At 35.1% G+C, this 11,437-nt stretch overlaps 1 protein-coding gene across 1 annotated transcript; it reads right to left on the bottom strand.

Annotated features, from left to right (window-relative positions):
• Nucleotides 1–458: 458 nt before the first annotated feature.
• LOC132051573 (protein NEDD1-like) lies at nt 459–8,058 on the bottom strand. Its single transcript, XM_059442710.1, has 9 exons — nt 7,902–8,058; nt 7,164–7,270; nt 5,253–5,513; nt 5,062–5,166; nt 3,439–3,504; nt 3,077–3,298; nt 1,346–2,215; nt 896–1,066; nt 459–782 (listed from the first exon to the last, which is right to left on the bottom strand). Exons 1-9 carry the CDS (start codon nt 8,056–8,058, stop codon nt 633–635), a joined length of 2,109 nt encoding a protein of 702 aa, XP_059298693.1. The 3' UTR covers nt 459–632.
• Nucleotides 8,059–11,437: the final 3,379 nt, after the last annotated feature.

Genomic DNA, 11,437 nt, shown 5'->3' with positions numbered 1-11,437 from the left:
ATCACTCTTGCAAAATCAAGCAGCTTTCTATCCACTGATGATTTTGTAAATGATAAAAAGAAAAGTTCTGTATTAGCCCCGGTTTCTCTCTGTAATTATAATTTAAGTAAATAAAAAAGAGGTCAACAACCACAACATACCCAATGTAATCCCACAAGTGTGGTCTGGGGAGAGTAGGAAAGGTTGCTGCTTTATAGTAGTTATGTATTTATTTCATAGAAGGCTACCCCTAGAGTGGCAAGTTCTTGGGGCATCAAATTCAAGTTATGCTACTGAGAAAATTGGCCACCACCACCACCACCCCCCCTTTTTTGTTTTTTGTTTTTTTGTTTTTTTGCTGAGAATTCACTGCAAATGGAAACTGCAGCATGCTCCTGTTAGCTAACTTCAACCATTTATTGGAACCTTTGGTGAAAAACTGAAGAATGAGCAAAATACAAAATTTAAGACCTGAATATCAGTCCATGTGTATGCCCATCCAAATAAATCTTCGTGTCTTCAAGCAGACATAGTTTCAAAGTATTGAAGAAAAATCTGTTGCATTTTGGTAAAAAACTGCTGCTTGTTCACACTTGTCTCAGGATGAACATATGCCGTAGCAGAACATCTTTATTTCTTGAGTATAAGAAATCTTATATGCACATGTATAATTTGCTGAGTATGTACTGATTATCCTGACGAAGCTTCTGTAATTCTCTCCGATTTAATTGAACCTCTTTCATCACTTCTGCTAGGTTTTCCTGCATAATGTTCAAAAGTCTTAAGCAACAGATACTATACAACTTTTTTTTTTTTCATAAATGCAACAGATACTATACAACTTTTTTTTTTTTTCATAAATGCAACAGATACTATACAACTGAAGAACTAGGAAGTACGAAAGTAAGAAATGTACCTGCAGCATATGATTTTGTCTTGTCATATCTAAATGAAGATTCCTCATATACTCAAGAGCGGATTTTTCAAAGGCAGAAAGAGTTTCTTCTTGCGTACTTTGAAATGGTTGGGTAGGACTTCTCTGCTGCAACTCAGGCAGAGTGGACCTTTGTGATTGCGTGATTTCAGCCTGTAAGATTTGTAGGTCAAATGTGAACTTTTTATTAAAAAGGTAAGTCTATGGCATTTGGAATAATTCATCATTACGGCAAAAGGTGAAAACATCCATGATGAATCATAACAAATGAGGCCTAAGATAAACAGAACAGCCAGTTTTTTTTTTTTTTTTTTTTTTAGTTTCAGCCGTAATCCAGATAACACAAAAGGTGAAAACATCCATGATGAATCAAAACAAATGAGGCCTAAGATAAACAGAACAGCCAGTTTTTTTTTTTTTTTAGTTTCTTACATTCATTGCTTGAAAAACGCCAGCTGCTATAGCAGATGACGTGGCAGACCTAGACAACAAGCTATTCAAAAGCTTCTCCCTTGTTTCAGCTTGAGTTTGTGAAGAACCAACTGACTGGATGCCATCACTGAATGACGGTGTAGTGCCCTGCCCTGAAATGTCTTTTGTTCCGAGTGAAAAAGATGTGGAACTAGAGGGAACATGTCGTGATGATCCTAGAGAATTTTCTTCATTTGGATTTTCTTTAATGCACAACTTTGCCAAACTCAAATTAGAACTGGTCAAAGAGCTGATATTCTGAGTTGCTGGAACAGTATCCTGTAATCCAGATAACATATTTCCTGGTGCAAGAGGACCAGATGTCGAGATTGCAAAACGAGAAGGCATGTTTCCTGACTGCTGAATGTGAGTTAATCTATCAGATAATCTCTCACCACCCCAAGCTTCTGAAGGAAATAGCAAAGATGTCTGATCAAGATCCTTTTTGAAACCTTGATGATCATCCCACAACTCATCAAATGAAGGCGTAATTGGCCTAACTTCGACAAGAGGGGAAAAGACATCCATATCATCCTTGAAGTTATGAGGAGCATGTAATCTTGCCAAAGATCCACCTTTCCACAAGCTACTTTGTATGGGTGTTTCCTCGGTCCCAGATGTAGATCCTGCACTGCCTGCTGGAAAAGAAAATGAGTCCACAAAACCTGAATGAACTGCGGTTCTGGAACTTGATGATATGATAGCAGGAAGTGGATCAGGCATTAAAATTGAGTCCTCCACACAACTGCCTAGAAGAGCTATCTCTGTTGTGCAATTGCTTTCATTGACCATTACAGGTTTTGATCTTTGCCAGCATAAACTTGTCACAGCCTGTAAATTAATATCAACTTTGCTTTTAAGAGGAGGTAAATCAGAAACTAGCAGCAAGCTAGCTTCAACAATGAGGAACAGAACTAAATTCAACAAGATGAACAGCAAATGATAAACAAAATATATAAGACAACCAGAACTTGTTGGTCTATCTGTACTGATATCTATTCTTAGACCAGCTCCCTGCACCCAACACCCAAAAGCCAACATGTGTACCATCTTCCAGATTATGCACATTGGTCTACCCTAGATATACAAATGACACAAAGAAACATTTAGCCAAGGAAGAAAGAAAGATAATCTATTAAACAAAGTTTTTGATTTCTGGAATTGAGAAGTGTCTTCAATTCTTTTCCACATTTGACCAATCAGAAATGTGGCTGCCATGCTTGACTAAGTGAGGTGCTATATTTGGAACCTATTGCCACATCCTGAGCATATCATGGCAGGTGGTCAACAGCTAGTGGGACCACCTCCACCGCAAGACGCCAATGCTGGCTATCCTTAACCTTTCAACATCTGCATGCCAGATTGAAAGGACCACCAGTGGATCACCTAACTGCCCGCCTCCTCCTCCTCCCACTCCTCTTGCCCCATTGACCACTGCATGGATAACCACTCCTATCTTCTTCATCCAGAAGGTATAATCTAAAACAACCAGTCGACATAATCAGCTTAGTACATGTAGACTTATTCTATGGTTTGATATTTCCATCCTTTAGCAATAGGAACTGAATTTTTCATTTCTTTCTCTCATTTTTCGTCGACCAAGGTAATGAAATGACACAACAAGATTTGACAGTCGAGGAAAAATTGATCTTTAACACAATATACTTTCATAGGAAGAGAATAATAAAGAACCTCAGAATTTCCATAAGCGCGTAAAACAGTCAAGGGTTGTGGTTTTCCACGAACGTCGTAGAATACCACACGGCCACTACTTGTTCCAGCTGCTAGAGTGAAGCCATCATCACTGAATGCCAGTGAAGAAAAAGGTGCTTCATAAGGGATGCAAAATGATGGCCTTCTTGAGCCCGAGTCATAAGTGTACAACTTCTTATCCATACCAACACTACCAACAATCTGCAATCATAAGTGTGAAACCACATCTAAGTAAATACTTCCCATCATTTGCCCAGAAGGCGAATCTATACTTCTTCCAAGTTCCAATATAACCGCGTGCAGAAGGTGTAACAGTAAGTGAATATAATAGAGAAAAGAACCTTGTCATTTGATGGTGAGATACTAATGCCAGAAGTTGGCGCAGAATGCTGTTTTAGCCAAGAAACCTATAAAAAAAAAGATTTACTAGTCATCAAACGAATCGAATTGCATACAGCAGGCAAGACAGATACAAGTGAGAAACATCAACAGAAAGAGTCAAACTACAGTAAGACCTCTCTAAAACAACACCTCACTGTAACAGGCAAGTTTTTTGCGGAACCGACTTTTATGTTATATTTTACCTCTCTAAAATAGTTTTTACCTATAATAACAACAACCATCTTTATAACAGTAAACTCTTTGTAAAATTACCCCTTCTATATAACAATTATCTTCTTTTTTGGTAATATATAATTAACCATCTTTATAGAAATAGAATCTCTAATATTACCAATAATAGGTCTAGAGATATTGACCAAATATTTTGATACTTTAATACACTATTTATGACACAATATTATATAAATATGTATTTCCATCATTAAAAGATTTCCCTTCTTTATACAAAGTGTGATTAAGCTATGGATTTGACGTCATTTTTGCTTATAAAAGCCAATTACTATTTGTCAAATGCTGTTATATGTGTATAATGATGTTGTTATAGAGGGATTTGGTACTAAATTAACAATGGTAAAAAAAATTAACATGTCAAGGAAGTGGGGAAGAAAAATCCACATTTATCTTTCAAAGAAATAGAGGAGGTAAGAGCAGGAAAAGGAAGGGCAGGGGAGAAGGATCAGATGAAGGACGACGGCATATTCTTAACTTCAGCAGGTAGGGAGGCGAAGTATGTAATGAGACAAGGATTGGGAGGTTCAGAAATAATTCTCTCTCAGAAAACTTCATAAAATTTCATAAAGGCTTATTCAGTTTTTTCTCCCTTTTTTTTTTTTTTTTTTTTTTTTTTTTTTTGAAAAAAAACATTACTCCTTACGATTCAATTTGTTTGTCGGGTTTGGACTTGGCACGAAGTTTAAGAAAGTAAAAAGACTTTTATATCTTGTGGTCTTAAATTAAAAATATGTAGAATGTATGAAAATGCCTTTTAGTCTTGTTGTCTTAAACATGCCATGTGGAAAGTTGGAATCAAGAAGTTGCCAAAAATGAAAGAGACATTCTTTTTGAAAATCTAGTAGGCAAATCCATTATTCAGTTTTTCATACAGCACGTGCAAGCCCACACTCCAACTTGAAGTTCACAAGATATAAAGATTAGTGCTTCTAACAGTCACAGCCCCTTTTAGCAGCCATAAATTTCTCTTTTCATGAGTAACAGACTGCCATAACGCAAAGTCAATGATAGATTTCTCTTTTTAGGAGTAAAAGACTTTCAAATCCGTTGTGAAGTAACAGTTGTAAGTTGCAAATGGATAACCGATGCTTGTTTTAGGAAACACTCTGCCAGAAATGTTCTATATCATTGCCCTATTGCTAAACCAGTTTAGCTAAGTTAGATCTAAGAGTTGACTTGCTAATTCAGATAGCGAGGAGAAAGAAAAGGAATTCCGTAGTAATTCTCCAGGGTAATAACCCTTTTAACTAAGAGGGATCTAGACAGTAACACAATATGTAACCAAATCAAACTTTTATCATTTCAGAACACCAAAATGCCATAAAACAAACCCTGGGACTGCGACCAGTAGTATCCCACAAGTGGACAGATCCATCGTCACCAGCTGTTACCAATACATGCCTGCTGATCTTAGAATAATCAAGCACTCTCAAAACCTGATCTTGCGATGATCAAACAAAGAACAATGGCATCAGAAAACAAAGCATCATTTCAAACACCAAAAGCAAATTCCAGGTGTTACCTGGCAATTTGGATCCTTGAGTTCAGCAGCCTTTGCACCAGATGCAAGGTTGTGAAGTATAAGATTCCCATTAAGACTGATAGAAGCTAAGTGCTCATCTTTGCAGTTGTACATTACACTGCTAATAGTATCAGTATGACCTTTCAACCATTTGATGCAACGCTTCCGCTGCAAATCCCATATTCGTACAACTTGACCACTGCCTCCAGAACAAATGTATCTGGTTGCTTTGCTGCTAAAGTTAATTGTTGAAATAGACTCCTGCAAGTGATATACAGTAATTATTAGTAATTGATTGACAGCCCACTAAACAATGTTGAAAGCTTATGCTGAAGACCCATGTTAGGTAATGGGGGATGGGATAGGAAGCTAATTTTACTCTAACCAATCTTCTTATCTTCACATTTTGCCACAGGATAGCAATTATCACACATTTATCCAGGATTCTTCTTTACATCAACCTATATCTTTGTCCCATTCAATCCTAGCGGTGAACCCAACATCTACAGCAAGCGGATTCCATTTATACCGATGTACATTATGGTTTTCTATTTTTATCAGTAAATACAGTAGTAAACTTATGGTTTTCTAATAAGCCAATGACAAAGGCCCTGTTCTGATTTACCCAAAACGGCATCATGCTGACTCCCGCTTAACAAATTATTGCAGGTTCAAAAGATGTCATGCAGATGTTTTACTGAGACCTTTAAGTTGGTATTTAACACTCCTAATACTATGTGGAAAACTTATCATTTAATTCCTGAAACAAAGAAGCCCCTAGAGACCACAAAATATTGGAGAATATTTAAGTGCCATATTCCTCAACAACTATCTTTAGAATATCCTATCTCTCTCTTCAACGCTTTAAAACGAGCTAGAAGTATCCACTTATGAAAGTGACACCATCAGTGTATTATTAAAAAATCAAAATTTGAAGTTTCTTTATTAAAAAAAAAATCAGTGTTTGAAGTCACTACTAAGTAAAATTTCCCTTTAGCCTACTTTATTATGTTATGAGCACAGCACAGAATTACCGTGTAGCATAAATTGTATATGGAAAAAGCAGCCTGGTCAATGTGTAGAATAGTTTCAGTGGTCTAAAATGTCTCCTTTCTAAATGTATTAGTGTGTATGCTATTATGTCTTGGAAGCTGATTTTAATCTCCTCTAATATGTGAGAACATGTTCACTGAGACCTGTCCTGTGTACTCTAATAGAAAATTTATCATATGAGCATGACTCAATTCAGCAGCATACACCTCTCAAAATTCACAATTTCCAAAGAAAGCTATACCAAAATCCATTGAAATAACTGGGAATTAAGGGAATACAAAATTTGATCGTGTTTATAAGTAGAGAAAAGAACATTCTGCCCTAATACATGTACTACCTCTTAAACTTGCCAGCAAATTCTATTTAGACACTCGAATTAAGGTTTGTTTCAATTGAGCACCTAGACACATAATAAAGTATTCCTATTAGACACTTTCGGTTCAAATTTTGAAAGAACTTTTTCACACGCTCTCAAGCATATATTCCTAGTTAAATTAACCACATAAAGTATAACATGTCCTTAAGTATACACATCAACCTCAATTGGAATTGGCTTGACGTTTTACGGCTTATGAGGCAAATGTATATAATTAAATGAGGTGACATATTTTAAGTCTTTATTTTATCTACGTAATTAATGCTTGAGCACAGACGTGCTCAATTGGAACCAGCCTTAGTTCGAATGTATAAATCAAATTATTGGTAAGTTTAAAGGGTTGTCTATTTATTAAGCGAAACATTTTAAAAACACAAAAAATCTAAACATGCATATTTTGCGGTGGCTGGTAAAACAAATAATCTTAAATTTCAACATAACTAAATTTGACAGCCAAAACGTCAAAAGGTAAATACAAGTACCTCGATATAATCACCACCATCACTGCCAGCCAGAGTCCCCAAAGTCTGTCCATTTTTCCTCCACAAAGATATCTTCTTGTCATCTCCGCCACTTGCCACCACCAAATCTACAACACCCACAGCGTCCAAATTATATCCATTACCCGAAACAGTAAATAGTTGACATTAACATAGGGAGTGTTCGGTATGGAGGACAGTATAATTTTCAATTTTCTCATGTTCGGTTGATCAAAAATTTTAGAAAACTTTTTGTTTGGGACATTAAGTTCTTAAAAATTTAGGAACATGAGTTTCCTAATGAAAGTAGGAAAAACAAGTTACACAAATAGAATTCGACACTGATTGTCTACTCCCCACCTTCGAACTCACCTCATCTTCACCCCTGTGACGGTGTCACAATTTTCACTAGGGGGTTCAAAATATGAAAAAGTAAACACACTAAGATTCCAAAAAGGGTTCAACAGCTATTATATATACATAAAAAATAATTTTAACCATGTATAAATAATGTAATTTTAACCAGACCACCACCCCTACCCACACCACCTACCCCATCCCCACTGCAATCCCAAACCCAATCCCCACAGTATTGTCTAGATTATATATAAATGCTACGTTTTATGCTAACGTAACAAACAGAAGACAATTAGAAAGAAATCACTTATTTTCCTAGAAAACATTTTCCTCCGTACCGAACACACCATAAAGAATCAAAAGTTTCATAGGATGAGAATTAACTCGTATGGTTCCATTTGACGGAGTTAACTTGGAAACCAGGTGAAGGAGTGTAACTAAGAATGCAGGGATCACGGGGTTCTAATGACAGGTCAAATAACTTAACAGTGTCACCGCCACTAGTGGCCAAAAGAGTCTTCATTGAATCTGTAGAATTCATCATCTGATAATTCACAGTGAATAGATACTATAATTCTTGGATGGTGAAATGTACAATTTTTATGAATGGGATTTGAATTTATGGCGCCCTCTCTCCATATTTGAAATCAACGAATTATAAAGGATCTTATCCCTTAATGTAAGGCTTAATTATAGAAACAAAATCATTAGTAATCAACAACCAGGTCCTCCAAAAAAGGAAGGAAGTTAAATATAAATAATAAAATAAATATAGCAATATTTAATTTATGTAGTTATTGCATTCAAATTCAATATATACACAGTAATACTCTTAAAATACAAGTATAGATTCGTTTTTTTTTATTTTATTATTATTAATATTCATTTTATATTACAACATAATAAATCAGTTTAAAGTCTATAGCCTGTTTGGCCAAACTTATTTTTCTCCAAAAGTAATTATTATTTTTTTTCAAAAAATGCTTAGTTTTAAAAAAGTAAGGTGTTTGGCTAAACTTTTGAGAGAAAATAAGTACTTTTGGAAAGTAGTAGAAGCAGTTTTTCAAAAGCTAAAAAAAGTAGATTTTCCCCAGAAGCATTTTTGAGAAAAATAAACTTAAAAACACTTTTTAAAAGCTTGGTCAAATGCTAATTGTTGCTCAAAAGTGTTTTTTTAAATTAATTGGCCAAACATAAACTGCTTCTCAAAAAAAGTGCTTTTCATAAAAAGTACTTTTCAAAATAAACTTATTTTTGTGTTTCTTTTAAACAAAGTGCTGTATTAGAGTATTCATCACATCTACAATAATATTAATATCGTTATACATATATTCAAAATTGAATATAGATAACTTAATTTCAATTTACAACTCAAAAGTATTTTATATGTCTAAAGCAATGTCCAATTTATGTGTTAATACAGTCAAACCTCTCTATAACAACATCATTGCGTCCGAAATTTTTTGACTGCTATGGCGAATGACTGTTATACACCTATAACAGTATTAACATTTAAATAGAATTTCGCTATTATAGGAAAAAAAAGGTGCATAAAATCTACTCCGTAATATTTTATCTTTAATTATCAAATTCTAAGCTTAATCACACTCTGTATAACAAAGAAAAATCTTTAATAGTGAAAATATATATTCATATAATATTCTTTATCATAAATAGTGCATTCAACTATCAAAATATTTGATTAAAATCTCTAGACTTATAACTGGTAATCTTAGATATTCTATTTATGTAATGATGAATAATCATTATATTACCAAAAAAAAAAAAAAAGATAGTTTTATAAAGGGATAATTTTACAAAGAGCGAACTGTTATAAAGATAGTTATTGCTGCTATAGAGAAGACAAATATATCATTAAAAATCAGTTCTGAAAAAATTTAGTTATTATAGAGGGATGTTATTATACGAGGATGTCGTTATAAAGGGTCTGACTCTGAGAATATATTGCTTAACTTTATCAATATGGCAATTAAATCTAACATTATACCAACATTTATTAGAGTATATATACTACTATTAAATAATGGAAAAGGGCCAAATATACCCTTGTACTATCGGAAAAGGACTAAATATACCCTCGTTATATTTTGGATCTAAATATACCCCTAATATTATACTTTGAGCACAAATATAACCCTCCACCGTTAAAGTTGACTAAGGTGTAACCCAATGCCACATTAATATTTTAATGAAGTAAATACCACGTGGCATGCTACCTCATTAATTAAACCCAATTTTATACACCCCACGCCACCCCCCCACCCCTCCCCTACCCCATCCCCTCGTTCCATATCAATTTCACCATTACAGAAGTCTTTCAAACCCCTAATGTATGGATCAATATTTGTCCTAAAAGAAACTTTAATTGGATTGCTTTCTTCTATTTTAACAGAGGGTACCTGAACCCCTCCCTCCAATTATTAATTCTGGAGCTATCATCAGATGAACAAGGCATGACGATGTCTATTTACATTGGAATCTGAGATCGAACATATTGAAGCTTGCTAGAATACAACTGAGGGTGTTGTTGTGGATATCTCGACTCTTTCGCATAATTCTCCAAACCCATTTTTTAGGACAAAAGGGTTCTACAGTTTGAGCCCCAATATTTTGTTGCACAAATTTGTTCAAGGCATATAGTTATCAGTTCTTAATCTTGGCATACTATGTAGAGTTGCACCTTGAAATTGATACAGAAGGAGGGGAATGCGTGGGGTTTCGGAGGGGGGCGGGGGTTAAAATTGGGTTTGGTTAATGAGGTGGCATATCACATGCTATTTACTTCATTAAAATATTATGTCACATGGGATTGGGTTACACATTAGTCAACTTTAACGGTGAAGGAGTATATTTGTGTCCAAAATAAAACGATAGGGATATATTTAGACCCAAAGTATAACGAGGGGTATCTTTAAGCCTTTTTCGATAGTACGGGGGTATATTTGGCCCTTTTCCGATTAAATAATGATAGTATTCCAATTAAAGTTTAACTATATACCAATATTTAACCTAATAATATTTAAGAGATTAATAAGGGTTTAGTTGAAATTGCATCAACATTTGGAAAAAAGTAAGTTGGTAATGGTGAATACGAATTTAAAATTTGAAGAATTTTGTTGGGACTGCACATGTGGTTCCAGCTGGTTCACAGTCTCAGGTTGGTGGGGGAATACAGACTTCGGTGCAGCAGAAATCACCTATATTTCAAACTTGAGGGGCTCAGCCTGTTAGTGTTTCACAACCTATTATAGCACCTCAAAAAGTGATTTAGGCTACTACTAGTGATGATGAGCATAACCAAAGGAACAAGTTCCAAAAACAGTATCCTCCTCCTTTTAAGGGTGAACGTCAGTGGCAGATATACATGATTTATTATACCATTGTGAGAAAATATGTCTTCTTTAGGAGTTACTTGAGAGCCATAGGGTTGAATTCACTACTTTTCAATTTTCTGGGAAGGCAAAACTTTGGTGGAGGTCCTACAAGCAGGGTAAATCAACTGGCTTATCACTTCTTACTTGGGCACAATTCATGTAGATATTCTTGGAGAGGTGTAACCCTGCTATCAAGAGGGATGAGTTGCATGGACAGTTTGAGCAACTTTCTGAAGGTCCTATGACCATGAGTAAGTTTTAGATATGGTTCGAGAAATTGTTCCATTATGCTTCTATTTTAATCTATACTAAGGACGAGAAAGCGAAAAAGTTTATTAATGGCCTTGGTTATGGTTACATGATGAACTTAGCACGATAGGTTGATATGACACTCTCCACTTATAGGTCGTTGACATAGCCAGACAAATTGAGGATGTTTGCGGGCAGGAGAGAGAAGAGTTGCTCCTCCTCCTCAAATATAAGATTCTGGTCAAGTTGCACTGTATCTTACTGTATCACATGAGA

The sequence above is a fragment of the Lycium ferocissimum genome, chromosome 4, assembly GCF_029784015.1.
Source record: "Lycium ferocissimum isolate CSIRO_LF1 chromosome 4, AGI_CSIRO_Lferr_CH_V1, whole genome shotgun sequence".
Lineage (NCBI taxonomy): Eukaryota > Viridiplantae > Streptophyta > Magnoliopsida > Solanales > Solanaceae > Lycium > Lycium ferocissimum.
The sequence above is the reverse complement of the archived record's forward strand: the minus strand, read 5'-3'. Positions and strand labels throughout refer to the sequence as shown.

Bases quoted from the DNA above. Each gene is read 5' to 3' on its own strand.
- LOC132051573 (XM_059442710.1), bottom strand. From the start codon at position 8,058: ATGAATTCTACAGATTCAATGAAGACTCTTTTGGCCACTAGTGGCGGT. The intron at 5,514-7,163 runs GTACTTGTATTT...TATCACTTGCAG, and splicing joins ATGGTGGTGATTATATCGAG to GAGTCTATTTCAACAATTAA. The intron at 5,167-5,252 runs GTAACACCTGGA...TCGCAAGATCAG, and splicing joins TCAAGGATCCAAATTGCCAG to GTTTTGAGAGTGCTTGATTA.